This window comes from Globicephala melas, chromosome 16 (genome assembly GCF_963455315.2).
Source record: "Globicephala melas chromosome 16, mGloMel1.2, whole genome shotgun sequence".
NCBI lineage: Eukaryota > Metazoa > Chordata > Mammalia > Artiodactyla > Delphinidae > Globicephala > Globicephala melas.
In genome coordinates, this window is record NC_083329.1 from 8872619 (window position 1) to 8894159 (window position 21541).

The following is a 21541-nucleotide window of genomic DNA, read 5'->3' on the forward strand; positions in this document are numbered from 1 at the left end:
TCAAAATCTGCGGTGTAGGGGGAGAGCTGGAGTCCGGCGCATGCGCACTGACAGCCTGGTCCAGCTGCTGGGCTGTGCGCAGGCGCCGTGCGGTGCGCGTGGGAACCCAGTGGTGGTTTGACGTTGGCCCCGGAGATGTCGTGTGGATGCCGGTGTCTGGACCTACCCGCAAGGTTGGTCCGGTGAGGAGAGTACGTCGTGAGGTAGGTGTGATGTCGTGGCTCTCGAGACCTGAAGGACCTCGTCCCGACCCTCGCTGTCTGTGTCGCGGACGCCGAGCCTTTCCGCGGACTGCGGTGGGGAGCGGGGGGCTGGGGACGCGGCGGCCGGGCGGTGGAGTCGGCTTTTCAGAAAGTCCTGAGCCCGCTCCGCACACGCGCTCTCTCCTCCGAGGGTGTCAGGTGGGTGCCGGTCGTTCGGCTTTAGCTGAGGAGGAGGTTGGGACGGTGTCGCCCTTGGTGTGGGGCCGGGGCGGGTGGCGTCTGAGGAAGGTCTGTGGCCCTGGCCGCCCTCGTGTCCCCCGGGCCGGATGGAAGGTGGAGAAAGGCCTGGGCCCGAAGGGGGGTGGAGTCTGCTCTCCCGGCCTCGGGAAAAGCGAGCAGGACGGCGGCCTCGGGTCTCCGGTGGAGCAGAATGCGAGCTGGACCTGAAAGACCCTGAAGCTTTGGGTCCGGGGAAGTGGGAGCGGGTGGCTCTTTCCAGATGCCCCCGGGATAGGAAGGTCTATGATGCCTTTCTCCCCCTTTCAACCGCACCTTGTGAAGAAGTGCAAAGTAGAGTAAAATACACTTGTAATGTCAGCATTCTGCAAATTTGGCCCGTCACTTCTGTATTTCTGGTGGTGTTCTGTGTAGGAAATAGAGATCGAACTCTGCTACGGCAATTCCCTGGCCGTCCAGTGGTTAGAACTCGGTGCTTTCACTGCGGTGGCCTGGGTTCCATCCCGGGCCGGGGCACTAAGATCCCAGAAGCCGTGTGGCGTGGCCAAAAAAAGAAAAAAAGAAAGAAAGAAAGAAAGAAAAAGAAATCTTTCCTCACGTTAATTTTGTCTTAGTACTTCCTACTATGGGTTTTCTGGGTAAAATAATATTTATTTTCTTTTTCTTAAGTTTTCATCTGAGTTGTTATGTTGGGATATTTACCTAATGAGAATGCAGTGCTCTTTTGCCTTCTTTGTACGTACTTGTGGAGTGGTGCTAGAAAAATTATTAATGTATTTTTCTATAAGTGATTATCCAGAGTGTTTGTTAGATGGACTTAGGATGATTGAAAGAGAAACCTACCACAGATTTGATAGGTACAGAATTTATAAAGTTAAAAGTCCTTAACTGTAAATGTTCTGGTTTCAATGATTGCAAAGATGAGTCCCCCAGACTTAACGGTAAGCAGTGTATTTGTCATGTATGTCCTGTCTCTTGTGGTCGTAAGGTAACTTTGATCCATGTTGCACAGTCCGAAGGAAAACTGGCTCTTCTTCAGAAATACCAATCTGCAGTTTATGCGCAAGATCAGTATTAACAACTGGATGTTGGCTTCCTTAAATAAAGCTGAAAGACCATAGGTCAGAAAACTAAAGACTTCTGTGGTCCCCCCTCTTTTATTCCCATATATCCAATAAATCACTGTCTTGATTTCCCCCCTCCTTTTTTTTTTTAAGGAAAACTTTCCTCTTTTTCTCCATCTCTGCCTTTTCTGTTTTCCAGCACTGACTTTCAGCTGAAAAGTTCCAGGATTTTCTTTATTGGTCTTTTAGCCTTTTTTTTTTGGCCGCACCACACGGCTTGCAGGACCTTAGTTCCCTGACCATGGCTCGAACCCGGGCGCCGGCGGTGAAAGCGGGGAGTCCTAATCACGGGACTGCCAGGAAATTACCGAACCTTCATTTTAATTACCTCCATTTCATCCTCTGCATTGCCCTCTGATCCTTCTGGTGTTTGCTGCGCCAGACTGAGTCACATCACTCATTAACATGGCATACAAAGCCTTTGGTACTCTATCTGCAATGCATACAAAGCCTTTGGTACTCTATCTGCAATGCTTTTCCTTTTGGATAGCAGGGAAAATTCTGTTCATATTCAAAAGCAAGTACAAACCTCCACCGTGCTACAGAATTAATCACTAATTCCTCTGAACTACACTTTTTAGGTACTATAATTCTCTTGTGGTTTGGGACTTTATAAAATAATTCTCACATTTGTGTTTCCTACCATGTGTATACTTATGGAAATTAGGAAGTATTTTACACCTGGTAGAGGGTTTTTGTATGGAATTGATAGGGATAACAATAGAAGCCCTTCCTTGTTGGCCCAACACCCCCATGTCACTTTTATGCCCATTGTTTCCACTGACTCCTTACTGGACTATGGGACGTTGGGGTTTGGGGGAAGGATATGGTCCTAGACTGAACCAGGAGGATCCATTCCTAGTTGTAGCCAGGTGTTTGGCAGCATGCTTGGTGTTGCCATGGCAAAGCTAGCACCTGTGATACAGGGGAATGTCATGCCCATGAAGAACCTGGGAGCTTAGAAGTGGACCTCTGTAACTTCCCTTGGTTCTTTACTGTTGGAGAATTCTTGGGCTGGCTGTATACAAGTTGAGGACTGGATGTCCTCGTGAGAGTAAGTAAGCAGGAGGCGTGACTATGGCATGCAGACCCTTCTGATTCCTAAGGGCTGCTTATCCTCAGCTATGTCCACAGATACTCTGTTTATCTCTGCTCTGCAAGTAGTCTCACTACTCTCTAGTTTCACTACCTTCTGTGTACTGTGTGTATACATTCCGTGTATATATTTCATGGGGGCCATCAACCCAAATTGGGAAAGATATTCCCATCTTTATTTTTGTTAACCTCCTACTGAAATGTAACAGTTTAATGATTAGTAAAACTAGCCACAGTAGAATTAGTAGACTTAGAAACACCTATTGCCTTGTCACTAAAATAAATGACATTTTCACATCACAGTATTCTTCGAGCTGTCTCAAAATTTTATCAAAACCTCAAACTTATAGTTATTAGACTACCACTGTAAATTTTTATTTTTATAAGTCAGCTTCATTAAGGTATAGTCAACATAAAGAGTCACAAATTTTAGTGTATAATTCGTTGCCTTTTGACAAATACATATAGTTATATAATGAACTCTACAGTGCCATGATTTGTGTGTGGTGGTTATTAGACCCGTCAGTATTCTGGGCATTGAATCTAATTGTAAAGAAGCACATATACTACTATATTATACATTTGGTTTTTAAAATATTTTGTGATGATTTCAATTTGCTTGATTTCATTTGTAATCCTATGTATTTTATGTTAAATACTTAAATGTATTATCCTGAAAGGGTCCATAGGATTCACCAGATGAAGTTTCTCCATGACACAGAAAGATTAAGAGCTTCTATTACTGTCCATCTTCCCACCACTATCTTAGGGCATGGTAGAATATAGGCACCTTTTAAGCCTTTAAGGTCTAGTTGGCTAGTCACTGACGAGGTCAGAAAGTGGCAACATGGTGACAAGTTTGCAGTTTGTTCTCCTTGATTTATTTTAGCCTCATTGCATTTTATAAAACAGTTAGGGGAGGAAGGGATTGGATAGGAATTGAGAGAGGTCACATGGTATGATTTGCCTCAGTAGAAAACTCCCAGACAGAACCCCCTGATGAATGTAACAAATGGACTTAGAAAAAACTCCACAAATCTAATTTTAAAAAATATATCTTTAGAGCATTGAAGAAAAATATTGAAAGCAATGACTGACACAAAAGGCATATAACAGAGTTTGGAAGAAGATAATCCTGAAAAATCTGATATCTCCTAACCCTTTAGTTGTTAGATACTTGTTATGTAGCCTTAGAGAATAATATTGTGGCAGTTCACCAAATACAGGTGAACTCCCTTGTGCCACCCCCTGCCACAATTCATTTGTGTGAAGGATGTACTGTCTACGCCAGGCTCCATTACCTCCTGACATGCTTCTGTGACCAAAGTGAAGGAGTCTAACCTGGAAATGCTGGGAACAGATAACTTCATAATATCTTTATGGTTTACATTTAATTTCTTCTTAGTAAAATTTTTTAGAATTTCAGTTAAAGTATATTCTTATTTCTTCATTTGCTTTAGAAGGTCATATTTACGTTACCTCTGATGTATTTTTCAGTAAATATGCAATTATGGAAAAAATTTCTATGACTCTTGTATCCTTTTCTGGTGACGTTTCTTTTACTTTTTTATTTTAAAAGTTTTTATATTATCCACTTTGGGACTTGAGACAGCTGGTTTATTTATTTTTTCATATGTATGTGAAGCTGGTTTTTTATTTTTTTAGTTTTTATTGGAGTATATTTGCTTTACAATGTTGTGTTAGTTTCTGCTGTACAGCAAAGTGAATCAGTTATACGTATACATATTGACATATCCCCTCTTTTTTAGATTTCCTTCCCATTTAGGTCATCACAGAGCATTGAGTAGAGTTCCCTGTGCTATACAGTAGGTTCTCATTATTTATCTATTTTATACATAGTAGTGTATATATGAGACAGCTGGTTTAAAATCACAACAAAAGAACAGGTTGAATAGAAATTAAAGGAGGAGGTGTAGCAATTTGAGAAGATATATCTGGTGCTAGATAGGGATTAGCAAACTTTGTAAAGGGTCAGATAATCTTTTAAGCTTTGTGGGCCACTTTCTGTTGACACTACGCAATTCTGCTGTTGTAGCATGAAAGCAAAAATAGACAACTTCTAAACAAATGAGTATCACTGTGTTCCAAAATCTTTATGGACACTGACATTTGAATTTCATGTAATTTCCATGTCATGAAATATTATTTTGAATTTTAGCTCAACCATTCTTAGCTCATGGACCATACTAAACAGTGGGCTTGTACTTACAAATGGAATTTGTACTAAAAAGAATTTTTACTATTCTGTACTGTTAACTTTGTACTATTACAATTTGTACCATTAAAGAGAAATTAAGAAAACAATTCCACTGTCCTTGTGTCTTGGCATCCTTGCACCTTTCCACATAGGCCATGCAAGCAAAGGCTATTCTGAGTTTTGGCGGAATGCTTTGTACTCCTCCTAGATCAAGAGACGATGAGAGGCTTGTAAGGAATCGTTATGGGACCTTCTGTCACTTCCTTCTCTCCTCTGGGAGGTTGTCGTGAGACAGTTCCTCATTGTCTCTGGATTCTGATGAGTTCTGAGGCTTTCTGCCTTGCCCCCTCCCCGCCCCTTTCCCCCCTCCAAAATAAAACTTCAGAATATAAAACCACTTAGCTACAGGCTAGAACTGACTCCTTAGCATCGAAATACTCCACAACTTGCACTGCAGGCATTCAGCCTCTCTTGCTTTGGTCTCATCCTTTTTGGAGTGTGGAACAGGGATTTGGCACATCTTTCACTGGCTCTGTAAATAATAAACTGTCTGAATCTAGAAGTGGATTGTTTTATCTTTACCAGCAGAATCAGTCGGGTCTCACCCTGTCTTATGAGTGTGTAACAGTGCCCTGCTTCTCACCTTCATCCAGGTCAGTCCTTTGACTCTTAAGAATTTGCATTTTGGGGGAAGAGCAGAGAAGGTTTAATCAGCTCATTTATGATCTTAACAAACAGAACTGCAAAGCAAGAATGTCTTATCAATTCCATGAGTAATTAATTACTCAGTGCCTACTCTGTGCTGGGTATTGAGATACCCCAGTGAAGGGCTTTAGTTATAGTACTCTCTATAAACCTTCTGTGAACGAGTGGGGTAAAGGGAACACTCCCTTTTTGGGAATTGCTGATAATAAACCAGTCATACAGCTGTGGTATTCTCACATACATCTGTATATGGCTGGAATTGATATGTATCCCTGGAGGCCAGCAGGAAACTTATTCATCAGATGGTGTGAGAGACCAGAATTATAAGACTGCTGGCCCTCAGAGCTGCCAAGCCATTTGCCATGATGGAGGCGTTAAGAAGCCTTGTCCCTTTGCCCCTTTTCATTTTACCATGTTTGACAAATGAATTTGACTGAGGCTGAGGGAAAAAAAAATTTAACCAGCGTTTCAAATGAAATCAGTTAAGTTCTCCTTTCAAAAGCCCACAGCCAGAAATTTTAAAATTAAATTATCCACTGCTGGACATAATATGGAGAAACATTTGCTGTTATATACACTCTTAAGTGGAAGATTATGTTAGTACCACATTTCTTCAGAGCAGTTCGACACTATATAAATATGTGGAACTTGACCTGGTAATTCTAGTTCTAAGAATTTATGAAATCAGATATATGCATAAACTTGTGTATCAAAGTGTTAATTATGGCATATGCTTATTATTGTAAAATATTAAAGAGAACACACGTTTGTAAACCCATACAACCCATACAAAGGATTACTCCAAAGTTAATTCTTTTTTTTTTTGCGGTACGCGGGCCTCTCACTGCTGTGGCCTGTCCCGCTGCGGAGCACAGGCTCCGGACGCACAGGCTCAGCGGCCATGGCTCACGGGCCCAGCCGCTCCACGGCATGTGGGATCCTCCCGGACCGGGGCATGAACCCATGTCCCCTGCATCAGAAGGCGGACTCCCAACCACTGTGCCACCAGGGAAGCCCCAAAGTTAATTCTTTAATTGAGGCATATTTATAGGAAAGATACCCATGATTTTATATATATATATGTGAAGTTGTTAACAGCTATTTTCCATAAGTAGATTGGATTATGGAATTTTTTTCTTTTAATTTTCTTTGCTTTCTTATTTTTCTGTAACAGACATGTATTGCTCTTATGGTAAGAGTTGATTTTAAGTAAGTAAATAATTTAAAAGCCCTTATCTTCAAGGCATTACCCTTCAGCCAAAAATAAGAAAGAAAAATAAAATGGGGGGACTTCCCTGGTGGTCCAGTAGATAAGATTCCATGTCTCCAAGGCAGGGGGCACGGGTTTGATCCCTGGTCGAGGAACTAGGATCCCACATGCCGCGTGGTGTGGCCCCAAAATAAAAATAAAAGAAAATGATTGTTTTTTTATATGTGTTGATTACAAATCACAAGTTAGGTTTCATTACAGATTTTTTTTAAATGCAGTTAAAGAATCTTCTAGTAAATTCATCTTTTCTTCTTTTTTTTTTTTTTTTCCCTTTGGTTGTGCGGCATGTGGGATCTTAACCACTGGACCGCCGGGGAAGTCCCAAACTCATCTTTCTTTACATAGAGAAATCATAAATGCTTTTCTCCCCAAGGGCTCTAGGAAGGAGAAATCAGTTTTGGTGGCTTACTTTGTGAGGACATAAGTACACTTCAACATTAGCTGCGTGGTTGTTAGGCTGCGCCCTCCAGACCTGCAGACCTTGTAATTGCCCAGCCGAGAGACTGAAGAAAAAGCCCGGAGACAGTGACACAGAGACATTAATGGTGTATTGGATAGGGAGTCTTACAAGTCTTACAATTCAGTAGATGTGAAAATTGACGACCAGAGAAGTCACTTAAGACACAGTTACATAGTAATGAAAAGTGGAAGAGGAATCAAATCTTAGCACTCTTGGCTCCAGAGTCCATGTTCTTAAACATAGATCAGTGGTTCTTTAAATAAGCTTGCATTCCAGTGAGCTAGAGGGCTTGATGAAACACAGATGGCTTACTCTGTGTAACTACAGATGGCTGGGTCCCACTTCAGAGTTTCTGACTCAGAAGTTCTGAGCTGAGGCCTGAGAATTTGCATGTCTAACAAGTTCCAGATACGGCTCCTGATGCTGCTGGCCTCAGGCACACTTTGAGAACCACTATATTATTATCTTAATTAAATGTTATTGAAGTGACCTCCATTTGACTCTCAAACTAGGAAATAAAAGAGAAGAGGGGCTTCCAAATATTCTGGAATGTTGATGTTATTAGGGTCAATACAAAATATTTTTGCTGTTTTAAGTAGAGGAGAGAGATCAGAGCATGGGAAGAACAAGGGAAGAGGAAATTGACATTTAGCATTTACTGGGCACCTCTTGTGTGCCAGGCCTGTGCCAGGTGCTTCATGTTCAGAATATCATCATGCCATAGTATGAAGTAGGCTGTGATATCCGCATTTTACAGACTAGAAAACTGAAGTCGAGTGATGTTAAGTCACTTAGCTAAAGTTATAGAGTGACTAAGGTAGGATAAGAATTCAGGTTTGTCTACGCTTGTGGTTTTTCCTCAAAACCACCTTGGAAATGTGTGTTTGGAGGGCATTTGGAGAGACCCTGTCAGAATGAGCAGAAAACTAAAATTCTGGGTTAATTGTCTAATATGTGGCATGGAACTATCTTTAAGAACGTGAAAGTGGTGATGTGGGAACTGGGGAGACGCTAAGTCTTGCTTTACCCATATTTGGATGAAAATGGCCTATTTAAATGATTTACCTCTCAGGTATTAACCTGGGCAAGGGAATTGCAAGAGTCTCAGGGTAGCCACGCAAGAAGAGTTACTTCACCTGACAACAGCTTTGGATTTCAAATGCTAAAGGAGGTCAATTACCCATGAAAATACCTGTTTGGGGCTGAATTGTGCCCCCTCCCTCCCAATTCACTTGCTGAAGTCCTCACCCCCAGTATCTCAGAATATTATGTATTTGAAGATAGGGCCTTTAAAGAGGTAATCGAGTTAAAATGAGGGCATTAGGGTGGGCCATAATCCAATAAGACTGGTGTTCTTATAAGAAGAGATTGGCACAAACACAGAGAAAGGAACACATGAAGATACAGGGAGAAGGCTGCTGATTTTTTTTTTTTTTTTTGGCACTACTGTTATCCCCATCTTAAAACAGTGTTGACACATACTAGGAGTTCAATAAACATTTATCCTTAAGCTAAATTAAAATGAATTAAACAAAAAATTGAATGGAAAAATCTACACGAGTTAATTTTTACCTCATGGAAAACTATGTTGCACCAAAAACTCCCTGGTCTTGGACTCCTCCATTGCTCATTAATATAACCGTCATCTTGTTTGTGGACAGGATGATGCAGCATGAGCAAGGTCCTCAGCCACACAGGTGTCTGAAGGTAAAGCTGAGAATCCCAGGAGCAGAGCAGAAGGAGCTGTGGAAGGGGCACAGAGCTGGAACTTGGGCCAAGTAAGGGGGCCTCACAGGGTTACTCCCAGTAGACTGGCATCTGGTCTGCTTTCTGCCACCATAGATACAATTTGCAGGTATGAGGGTGTGCAACCAACTGACCCAGGTGTTAGTCACAGGATGGTCACTTGGCAAAATAACTGACCTGGGTAAAAGGCCTTGAGTGTGAATTACAAAGAATTTCCCACAGAGAGAAAACAAGCCCCCTGTAATCACATCACAGCGTTCAGCTCACTGATTCTGAATACAGCTACTGCTTACCTTTTGTCATCTGGAACACACGGCCCCTGGTCCCCATCGGTCCGAGTACTCTGGACTAGTCATGCCATGTGTGCCAGTGAGATAGCTCTTAGGTTGAAAACATAATGATAATAACCAGCCCCTTTCCCCAAATGAAATGCAGCTGGATTTCTTTGCCCATCTTTCAGCTCAGAGTCAAAATCAAAGTCTCTGGATAATAGACTTGGGGGGACTGGAAATAGGAAACAACATATCATTTCAAACCGTTCAGAAGGCAGGGGGCTGGCAAGGTGTTGGACCTGGGAGGACAGGGGCTGGAGGGAAAGATCACAGAACCAGGCCCTAGTTCCAGTCCTGCCAGTGACGTGCTAAGTGATCCAAGGGAGTCATTTGTTCTCTGAGCTTCAGTTTCCTCATCTGCCAAACAGAGGTTTTAGCTATTTCCTCCTAGTCATCTCTAGAAAGCTGTTACTAAAACACGTTAGAAATGGTCAGGCCAATAGTTTAATGTTGGTAACACAATGTGAAATATCCTTATCAATAAATGAAATAATACTGGTCAGGGCTTACTGCTATGTCTGAATTTATTGCTGTGTCTGAATTTGGAGGCTCAGGTGGGGAAAGGTGTTACCAGATTGATAAAATTCATATTTGAGTCATCGTCCATGACATGTGCTAGCACCTAATGGATTCTAGGCTCTCTTTTTGATGCTTGGGGATCTAGAGTTCGTTCCTCATGAAACTTACACCTTGCAAAAACACACTCTAAACGTACAGAGTCATCAAGTAACTCAACAGTCAAGTAACTACAGGAATAGAAGGAAACCAAGAGATGAAGTGGTCAGCTCTGTAAAGAAAGTCAACATAGCCTGCCTCCTTAATCATGACTTACCATATTCAAGACTGTGTCCCTCAGAATCGTTACTGCTTCAATAGGAAGGAATAGAAAAGAAACTTGGAAAAATAAGACATTTTTGAGTGAGATAAAAAGCAGAAGGAAACCCACAGTTAATTTAACTCAAAGTACTGGGTTCAGTGAGTGTGAGCATAGTAGGTTCCTTTACTCAAGGCAAATGTCTGTTCAGAGTTAAAGCAGGAGCTGGAAAACCTTAAGGCAAACAGAAGTCAAATTTTCAGAGAGGTACAAACAAAGGTCATGATACAGAGGGAGAGGAGCAATTAACATGGGGTGGGGAGCAGACGGGAATCAGTGAAAAGTTTACCGATGAGATGGCATTTTAATGAAGCTTTGCAGGATTAGTATTTCAGCTGATAGAGGAGGAGAGAGACTGGAGAGCCATCTAGCCAAAACTCAGGCATGAAAATCCATTGGGTGTGGGGAAATGCAGTGGGGAATGAGGCTGGAAAGATAAGCTATGATGAGATGACACGGCCCGGTCTAGGATGACACACGTGAGGTGCCTGGGGTGCACAATTTAAGGAGGCATTCACTCTCAGGGTCGGACAAGCGGGGTTGGCACAGTGGCTTTGGTCATTAAGTAGAGGGTTGATGTCAAAATTTCCCACATGAGAGACTTCTGCTTCTGGTAAGATGGAGTAGATGTACCTTTCCTTACGCTTCCCACTAACTGCAACTAAAAACCCTGAACATATAAAACAAACATAAGACTCTGACAGATGGAGAGACGAAAACAGACAAGCTTAGTAACCTTGAGATCCAAGGAAACATGGTGGTGAGTCCCCTGGATTTTGTTTTTGCTTCATATTTCCAGACTTGGAGCCAAAGAAGCTGGCAACCTGGAAACACCAGTGGGTGCAGACAAAAAAAGCCCAACAAAAGCCTGCTGTTTCTAGCCAAAGGACCAGGAAACAGGCAGCCTAGAAAGAAGGAAATAACTGCTGTGTTCCAGCCAAATGCCACAGAAAAAACTGGTCTCACTTCTCCTCCCCTTTCTGTCCCCCACAGCAGAGACTACATGCAGAAACTAGACTTCCATTATCACCAGGCTCTAAAGAGGTGTTCCAACCCCCTCTCTCCAGGTTAGTGCCCGAGAAGCCTGAGTAGAGCTGAGACCTGCATCCCTTCCCAGCCCCTGTGGTGTCAGTGGAGACCTTGGGAAGTCTGGACTTCCGCCCTCATCTGGTGGAGATGAGGCACTGTTCCACCTAACTGATGCAGTGATACCAGAAGAAGCCTAGTGGAAATTCAAGACTTTATCTCCCAGCAGTAATAAAGCCACCTCCAATGTGGTGTCATTGGAGACCAAAGCACGAGGGGTTTTTTCTTCAGTCTTTACCATAAGAACCTAATTGAGTTCCTAAAGGTAACAATCATGAAAGTGTGCCCCCCACCACCAAAAACAAAACAAAACAAAACTGAGCCTCCAGGAGGTTTTTGGTTTTGTTTTGTTGTTTTTGTTTTGTTTTTTGTTTTGTTTGTTTTCTCTCTTAAGCTAGTCCTCATTCAGTAATTCATCAATTACTATTTAATTGTTCCTACCCATTGCTGGCTCCAGCAGTGACTTCTTCTCCTGGTGTACTGTATGCCATGATTCTCTGTATTCCCCTGTCTCTTAACTTTTGGGGGTGGCTATTTTCCATGTGACTTCAATTCTCTTGTTAACTTAAGAAGACTTGTTGATTTTCAATTTGTTCCAATTGTTTTTTCTTGTTTTGAGGATGACAGTTCCCGAGCTGTTTACATTTTGGAATGGAAATTGGAAGGTCCATGATTATTTTTATTTATTTTTTCTTTCGGTTCCTTAGACTGGATAATCTCAATTGACCTGTCTTCACTTTCTTCTCCCTGTTCAAATCTGTTGTTAAGCCCCTCCAGTGATTTGTTTTTTCAGTTATTGTACTTTCCAACTCCAGAATTTCCATTTGGTTCTTTTAAAAAATAATTTCTCTCTCTATTGATATTCTCTGTTGGAGACATTATTCTCATACTTTCCTTTAGTTCTTTAGAAGTGGTTTACTTTGGGGTTTTCCCTGGTTGTCCAGTGGTTAAGATTCCACGGCCCCAATGCAGGGCTCCCGGGTTCGATCCCTGGTCAGGGAATTAGATCCCGCATGCCTCAACTAAGAGCCCACATGCTACAACTAAAAGATCCTGCACGCGGCAATGAAGATCCCATGTGCTGCAACTAAGACCCAGTGTAGCCAAATAAATAAACTAATTAATATTAAAATAAAAAGAAGTTTTACTTTGGTTTACTTTGGACATGTTTAAAATAGCTGATTTAAAGTCTTTGTCTAGTAGAGCCAACGTCTGGGCTTCTTCAGGGAAAGTTTTTTTTTTAAATTTTTATTGGAGTATAGATGATGTACAGTGTTGTGTTTCAGGTGTACAGCAAAGTGAATCAGTTAGACATATACATATATCCACTCTTTTTTCTTTTCTTTTCTTTTTTTTTTTTTAGATTTCTTTTCCCATATAGGCCATTACAGAGTATTGAGTACAGTTTCCTGTGCTATACCACAGGTTCTTATTAGTTATCTATTTTATATAAGGTAGTGTGTATATATCAGTCCCAATCTCCCAATTTATCCCCCTCCCCCAGGGAAAGTTTTTATTGATTGCTTCCCTCCTCCCCCTTTTTGTGGGCCATACTTTCTTGTTCCTTTGCATATCTTACATTCTTTTGTTGAGAACTGCACATTTAAAATAATATAGATAATAAAGAGTTCCCTGGTGGTCTAGTGGTTAGGATTCCAGGCTTTCACTATCATAGCCTGGGTTCAGTCCCTGGTTGGGGAACTGAGATCCTGCAAGCCACACACCACGGCCAAAAAAAAGCAAGAAAAAATAATATAACATGGCAACTCTAGAAATCAGGTTCTCCCCATTCTCCAAGGTTTGTTGTTGTTGTTTGTTTAGTGACTTTTCTTAACTAATTCATTGTAAAGTCTGTATTCTTTATTGTGTGTGGACCCTGAAGTCTCTACTGATTAGCTTAGTAGTCAGCTAATGATTGGCTACTAAGCATTTAAGATTACCTTAAATGCCTGGAACCAGTATACCTCCCAGTCTTTCATGAGGGGCTCTGTGTGCCTACTGGGGCATGTCTTCAACAGTGTCAGCCAAGCAGTTGAAAACTCTGCCTTTGCCTTCACTTCCTCCTTGGGAAAATCTTCAAGGTCAGCCGGGGTTGAATGCATAGGGCCGTCTCATGTCTTTCTTGAGCATGCTCACAACCCTGCATGCACACGGCTCTATACATGTGCGTGGACTTCTAGACGCCTACGGATATGTCAGAGCTGTTCAGAACCCCTATGGACATCTAATTTACCAGCTTTTCCTTTAAGCTTTTTGGCTAGTCTGTCAGTTGCCCCAAATAATCCAATGCCTCAGAGAGCCAGGAAGTTAAAACATTTTGTCAAAAGTTTTGCCAAAAGTTCTGTGAGGAGAAGACTTTTTTTGCTCTGAGTGGACTCCAAGTTAGGTCAAATGCAGATAGCTTTGCAAGCAAGTGACGTCTTCCAGAAAACCAGCAGATGAATCAGCTAATGACAGTTCTTTGGGAATGAGACTCTGAAAGGGCTCTACCTCTATTCTGCTCCCTCTCATGGCTGCGTTGGAATCTAGGCTGTTGAAAATAAGGCTACCATGGAGCTGGAGAGTGAATGATGGAACAGTGCCACAAAGCATGCTGTTCAATACTGAGATTCAGTTGTTCTTAAATAAATGTTTCCTGAGCTGCTGAAAGCTTATAGTTAGTATCCAGAGTCAGAAAAACCTGATTCTGACAATTTCTTTTTTTGCCACATTTTTCATTGCTTTTACAGAGGAGAGAATTTTCAGAGATCTTATGCCACCATTTTGGGTTATATCTCCCCTGCAGTTTGTAACCTCACCCAGGGTTTAGCCAGAGCAGCAAGGAATAACCTTTGTAGTTAAAGTAATTCCCTCATTTAATGGAACCAGCTTTGCTGATGTGAGTACCTTGAAATCACAGAAACCCGATTTAAAACAGATATCCTCTTCAAATTGCTATTTGAAATCTTTTTGTCTTAACTATAAATTATGATAATATTCTGAAGTCAATGAACCTATATCCAAATCCTGTTCAAAGCTACAAGTATATACTATTTCATTGTGTTACTAAAACATAAAGTCTAACCAGCCTTCTATGACTGTACTTTTAGATATGAGTATTTTTAGATATTAGCCTCCCCACATCACTGTCTTTTTATTTTGTTGAAATCCCAAATTTGCTTTTTTTCCCCCCCCAAATTTGCTCTTGATTAGCAGTCAAACCTTAAATGGTCCTCTGAGAGAAACAAAATCTGAAAAGGTGAGATTGAAATTAAATGATTTAAAATAGTATTTGGGCATTCACATTTCCATTGGTGCTAAAATATATCTGAACATGGAATGGAATTCAGAACTCCATGAAAGAGAGCTGGTGTCCAAAGAGTTGATGTCACACAGCCTAAGGCCTGATAGGCGTACAAGTTGGAGCTGGACAGTGGTTGTCCATTCTGGTCGCACTGGTGGAGACTGGGCTTCTAAAAGCGAGCTCTTCAAACTTATATCTCAATTACTCCTAACAAGGATAATTAGAATTTTCTTTCTCAAATTAAGGGTTTGAGAAATTCCTGATAAGATGTACTGTTCCCTAAAGTTGATTTTAATTGTATTTTTTTTAAACTGTCAGCATTTATCCAGCTCTGGTGACTTAGATACTCGTAAGTATGCTTTGGCAGTTGGATTGTTTATTCCTCTCTTCTGGCTCACTTTTCCCCAGTTTCAGGGAGTCAGATTAAACAAATTGCTTATTCCACACAAATGGGGCTTCCTGGAAAGATTTAGCGTTTAGGAGGAAAAATGGCAGTAGTCAGAGGGAGAATTGAAAGCTTCCTTTTCCTGAAACACATATCACAAAATAGATTAGTGTATTCTTAGTATTTTTGAACATAACATTTAAAAAAAGTCATTCCCTTAATAATTGCCGTAGAAGATTTTTAAGCCTGAGGTACAGGGAAGGGTTTAATTCTGACTCTGAAAGGGAACTTATTTCAGGAGGCCCAGGTGTTTGGGAATAAAACCATTTGCTCGAGTGCAGGCTGGTTATTTACAGCTGCACTTTACTGCACGTGAAAGAGAGAAGAAGATTCTGCCCACTTTCTTTCCTTCCTTCTCTCTGGACTTTGCATTTCAGTCCCATCTCATTTAGAAATGAACCCTTTCCCCCGTCTCTGGGCCAGCTTAGGGTCCTGGGCCCCCGCTAGGAAGACTCATTTGTGTTTTACACGCATAAGGATCTGTGGTTTGGGTTCATTCTTCCTCCACTGAAGGAAGCATATTGAGGTTGCTCGGTGGCTGTGGGGAGGGAAGCCACATTCACTGCTTGCCTGCACTTCTCTGCCTAGGTGAAGCTTCCCAAGTTAACACGGTAATTATGTTCTGCATTGGTGGCGGTATCTTTTTGGCTGTGCTTGTGCTGATGGCTGCTGTCATCTGTCTTTACTACAAAGTAGCCAACGCATTGAAGTGAGTGATGTGGGTAAGAGTGGCTAACGCTCCCTCAGATGGGATCCTGGGGCTCTGTGCTTGAGTAGGGTCATTCCTTGCCCCATGGCCGCACCCCCGGGTGAGGTCAGGAACAGCGGGAGGGTTTGAGACGACAAAGGCAGTGCGTGTAGAATCTTGGTTTCTTCGCCTTCCTGTTTGGGGCTCTGAGCTCATAAGTAGAATGTTCTCAGCCAGGTGGCTCTGGGCTGCTTTGCTGTTACTTGGCCTCGTTGAGTTTACCCTCAGCTGGCTAATTCCACACACTGCAGACTGAAGACTGTGTGAATGAGTCTCTCTGCCTGTGTTCACTCAGAGGACGGGCTGAGTTGATCTTCTCTTGCCTGAGTTGGGGAGCTCTCAGTGTGTCCTTGGCCTTGGGGACAGTGAGGTGGGCCTATAGGACTTTGGGGAAGCTGAGTTGTGTGAAGATCCTGGGGTTTGCCTAACAAGGGAGTGTAGATCAGAAAAGTGAGCATTCGATTTTGGGGAAAGGAACCTTCAAATATGGGAGAGATTGGTTGCCAGAAGCAGTGGTGTTCCCGTTCATTAACGTTCCAAGGAGGCAGCATAAGTTGTTGAACAGAGTCCTGCATCAAGCTTTCAATGACCTGCCTTTTATTTACAGCTCCTCCTCTGCTTGTATGTGTTTGATCAAGGCACTGTGTTTCTCCATGTCTCAGATTCCTTATCTAATAATGGAGAGAAAAAACAAGCAAAAAAGCAGTGGTTTTCCCATTCTAGGGAAGTTAGGCCTGTGTGCTGGAAGGTGAATCCCAGCACCCAGGGGACGGCTGACTTTGGCACCTGTCATGCTCTGCACTTGGAGGACTTGCAGTGATCATCTCGTGACCCACACTTGCAATTCACTCTCCCTTATTTGCTGTAACCTGATTTTACATTTCTGGCAATCTTAGGAGAGAAAGGGATTAGACAGGAACTTGGGGCGGGGGCAGAGCACTTTAGTCTTGGGCTGGTATCATGTGTTTCATTGGCTCCAGTCCTAAGCTTCTGAGATACCTCTGACAAGTTGTAACAAATGGACTGAGAAGAAAAATTCTAATCCTATGCTCTGTGTGTGTCTTTTCTTAAGAGTTCCAAAGGTACCTATTTCTTCAGCCTTAAAAGATGATCCAGACATGGTCACCCAGGACAAGGTCACTGCGGCCACCACCACTGGGTCTTATCGCAGCCTCCAGTGCTGTGATGAATGTAACTTGTATGCTGGCTTTGATGCCCTGCCACCGTGCTTCTGTGATGCAAACGAGGGACTCTGACTTGGGTGGGCACAAATATCTTTGTGAGCGATATTTCTTTATTAGTAGAATGTTTTATTATTCAAGTCAAGTTTTATACTGTTTACATTATATCATGTACTATGTAACATATTTATGTACTTTTGAATAACTGAAATATTGAAAATAATCCTCTCTGCCTCCAGTATTGTTGTTGTTAGTTATAAAAGTACTTAAATTTGTGTAGTACCCACTTTGGGACCTGGGGCAACTAGCTTATAAAGTTATACTGCAATGTAAGGAGAGTTAGAGTAGAAAATACACCTATATATCCAACCCCAGAAAAAAAAAATTGACCTTAGAGTGTTTCTAGTTTCAGACCCTGCTAAACTTCCCACGGTCGGCCCTCCTCCTTCTAAGGGCTTCATTCACTCTCATCCAGCTACTCTACCATGGGCAGTTGTTACACTGCCCTGGAGGGAAACTCCATTCATCCCAGAGGGAGAACAGCCAGATGGGCTACCTCTGGGTTGAGGTTGCCTGATATGTGCAGTCATGGGGTTGAGCTCTGTGGTGTCAAAAGGACATTTTAAAAACCTGAGATTCCTCCTCCTGCTATCCTCCAAATCTTCAGAAGCAGATTTTTTTCTTCTTTTTGGATCACTTTAACACGGATTATTGCTGACTCAGCTGTCAGTGTCTTTAACTGCAAACAGGAACCTCCCGCTGAATGGTGAAGCCCAGATCCTCCTGGTCTCAGCAGTAGGCAGGAGGGTGCACCCCTTGTCACTCCTGCTCGTCTGCTCCCTTCTGTTCCTGCTTTTTCCTCTGAACCTCTGGAACCCCCTTCTAACCATAGACTCTCCATTTGTAACCACAATTTGTTCTTTTTTTAAAAAAAAAAAACATTTGAAACGTTGATAGCACGTATTTAATTTTTATTTATTTATTCATTTATTGGCTGCGTTGGGTCTTCATTGCTGCTGCCCGCGGGCTTTCTCTAGTTGCGGCGAGCAGGGGCTACTTTTTGTTGCAGTGCACAGGCTTCTCATTGCGGTGGCTTCTCTTGTTGCAGAGCACGGGCTCTAGGTGCACGGGCTTCAGTAGTTGTGGCACGAGGGCTCAGTAGTTGTGGCTCGCGGGCTCTAGAGTGCAGGCTCAGTAGTTGTAGTGCACGGACTTAGTTGCTCCGCGGCATGTGGGATCTTCCCAGACCAGGGCTCGAACCCGTGTCCCCTGCCTTGGCAGGCAGATTCTTAACCACTGCGCCACCAGGGAAGTCCCCGCAATTCATTCTTTCATTAACAAAACCCTTGCTTAGTGAGCATCATGTGTTTTACTCAAGGTAAAGAATTGACTCGTAACAGGTGGTTGGTTACCTGCTAAAAGGGATGGAAAAGGTAACAGGAAATAATGAAGGAAACGGCTACTATCTCTAGGCTAACAGGGAGGTAACAATGGTAGGACTAAGCATTTGGAAGAGGCCACCTCCTGGCTGAGTTTCAGTGCTCAGCAGAGGGCTTGGCTGATGAGGGAGTGTTCAGCGCTTTAGTGCTCGTGAAATTTGCCAGAGGGATGTGGGAGCTGGAGCTGCTGTCACACAGTAGCCCTTGGAATGTCTGGGAAACTCGATGGAGGGTGAGTGTCCCCAATCTCAGTAAGAGTTTCAAGAGGCAAATTCAAGGCTGCACCTTCCCTGGAACCTGCCTTCCAGCCGGACGTGACGCGTCCTTCTTGAGTTCCTGGAGCACTTCCTCCCTCTCCTGGCACCTACTGCTTTCTGCCCCTTCTTAGGAGTTCAAATGCAGTTCTATTTTCTCTTGTCGCCAGCAAGCCCCTGAGCACGTCCAATTTCCCTCTGAACCCCACCCAGTGGGCAGCTCAGTGCCCAGCATCTGGGAGGCCCTGCACAAGTGTGTTCCAAATGTGGGGAATATGCCATAAGTCCAGGCATCGCAGGGTCCTTGAGGGAGGCAAGATGGAGTAAGGGGTCTTTGAGACAAACCCCTCTGGTTGGCAGTACGGACAGAGTGTAACACAGGGGCTTTAGAACTGGACACAGTTGGTTCCAATCCAACTCTGCCTTTCACAAGCTAGTGCCACTGGAGAAGTTTCTTAACTTCTCTGAGCCTGGTGGCTGGGGGCTGCCAAACAGGCAGCCACATTCCTGATGCCCAGAGGCCCTCTCTTTACTCCTGTGTATGAGTATACAGTATGCTGGGGATGCACCATGGATACAACAGCATCTCTGCCCTCAGCGAACAAGTTCTTAGGGGCCTGATTGAATTCCAGCTCCAAATCAAAACAGATTTCCCCCGTTTTCTTCTTAATATTTCCATGTAGATCTTCCAAATACTTGCCCCAGTGGCCATGCGGGTGAATCTCCTCTGCATTCGTTCATATAACGAATAAGATCTTTTCTAACCCAATGTGAAAACACTTAAGAACTTACTTAGAATGGGCAAATCAAATTAAGTATTTAAAAACAGCGCTGAAAAATTATCTGGTCACTGGCCCATCAGTCATCCCTCTGTCAGGAACTGACTAAACATCCACTGGTGGCCATGCGAGGGGCGTATTCAGAGGTGCGTCAGGTGCCATAGTGTAATACGAAGAAAACTGTCAAATACTGTGACTCACTAGAGAGTGTAAAATCATATAACCAGGAATAAAAAAAACTTTGTAGTGCAGCTATTGAGCTATACGATGCACTATCAGCATATAATAATATATAATATCAATGTTGTTTTTTCTTTAGTCTTAGCAGACTCAAAGGGGTGCCTTAGACCTGATGGGTGGAGCTGGAAGTCCAAGCTCCCCACCTGGCCTCCACCTGACTTGGGGGTGCAGGGTGGCCCTCCTTGCTGCCTGGAGGTGATGAAAGTCCCAGCTCTTCACTCTGCCTTTTCTGACATCACCCTGGGGAAGGGAAGGGAGGGGAGGACAGGGGATGAGATGGGTGTGGGGCACGGAGAGCAGGTGGAAGTCTAGGCTCCCTACTTCACCTTTGCTGCCTGGGCTGGGGGTGGGGCATAGTTTTACCTATGGTGTTTAGAGCAGGTAGGTTATTGCCTAAAAGTTTTCTGAATTGGCTGGCTGCCCCTTTGCTGATGGTCCTTTGGCTAGAGGGAGCAGGCTTCTCTTGGGCTGTTTTTTTTCTGCACCCATTGGAGTTTCCGGGTTGCACGCTTTTCCCTGTTAAGTGCATTTTGATCCATGGGGCATAAGATGCTGAACAGCGGCCTTGGTTTGCAAACTTCATGATTCCTAAGAATCACCTGGGTGCTTTTGGAAAGGGCAGCTTCCTGGCTCCCATCCACTGAACTACACCCAGAGTACCTGAAATGGAAGTTCATTGGACCCTTATTTATTTATTCTTAAAAATTCAGTCCATTCATTGTCAACACTTTTCACATTAGGGATTTGCTAAAAGCCATAAGATGCTAATTTTGGAAACTGTTACCCTCCCACTTTCTCAACAAGATTTGGATAGGTACCAGTTAATGGGCAGATGAACTTTTCAAAGTGGAAACTCTAGCAGCTCTTGGTTACTTGGAAAAATTCCTTTTTTCATCTGAAGCACTTGCATGAAATAGATGCCAGATGCTAAAATCATTGTTTCGTGTGATTGAGAAGCTACTCATGAGAGATAATTAACTTTTGATACAAAGATTGCCATCTTCATCAAATTGACCGTTAATTACATATCATCAACTTCGACTATGTATCAGCAGGAAACTTACTTTTACCAAGACAGTTGTTGGTGAAGGGCATGTTTGTAATCAAACTGACATGTCTCCCTTTAGAGGCAGTGTCCCTCCTTGGGTCACTTGTCAGATTTTCACCTCTCAGGAATTTGGGGTTCACTCCCAGGCCCCACCAAACCCTGCCTCCTCCCTGGGGGACTTGACAATACTGTATTCTCATCTCACACATGCTATTTATTGACAAAGATGGGAACGATACCCTGGACTTGAGGGCTCATATTTTAAATATTGTTACTGAATATTTCTAAAAAATTTTTATTGGAGTATAGTTGCTTTACAATGTTGTGTTAGTTTCTACTGTACAGCAAAGTGAATCAGCTTTATGTATACATATGTCCCTTCTTTTTTGGATTGCCTTCCCATTTAGATCACCACAGAGCACTGAGTAGAGTTCCCTGTGCCATACAGTAGGTTCTCATTAGTTATCTATTTTATACATAGTATCAATAGTGTATATATGTCAATCCCAATCTCCCAGTTCATCCCCCCACAGCTCCCTTCCTCTTTGATATCCATACGTTTGTTCTCTACGTCTGTGTCTCTATTTCTCCTTTGTAAATAAGATCGTCTATACCAGTTTTTTCGGATTCCACATATATGCATTAATGTAGTTACTGAATATTTATTGAAAAACAACAACAAAAAAATCTGGCTGTGTCCAAGTCTGTTTCTTTAAAGACAACTTTGAGGGTACTGAGCCTAGTGCAGGCCTCTTTCTGTTAAGGTATAAAAAG

General features: G+C 42.8%; 2 protein-coding genes across 13 annotated transcripts in view; both read left to right on the forward strand.

The window, feature by feature from the left end:
- Positions 1 to 41: 41 nt before the first annotated feature.
- The window catches only part of C16H10orf120 (chromosome 16 C10orf120 homolog), a 65553-nt gene continuing 44053 nt past the window's right edge, over positions 42 to 21541 (forward strand). For 10 of the 12 annotated variants that reach the window (XM_060286646.2, XM_060286649.2, XM_060286641.2 and 7 more), the window contains exon 1: positions 42 to 203. The gene's annotated coding sequence lies outside the window, so the exon portion shown is untranslated. The remainder of the gene's footprint in view (positions 204 to 21541) is intronic. The other 2 variants (XM_060286650.2, XM_060286651.2) reach the window with 2 other exon arrangements.
- FAM24B (family with sequence similarity 24 member B) lies at positions 15671 to 17082 on the forward strand. The gene is made up of 2 exons (XM_030831966.2): positions 15671 to 15787; positions 16899 to 17082. Exons 1-2 carry the CDS (start codon positions 15696 to 15698, stop codon positions 17080 to 17082), a joined length of 276 nt encoding a protein of 91 aa, XP_030687826.2. The 5' UTR covers positions 15671 to 15695.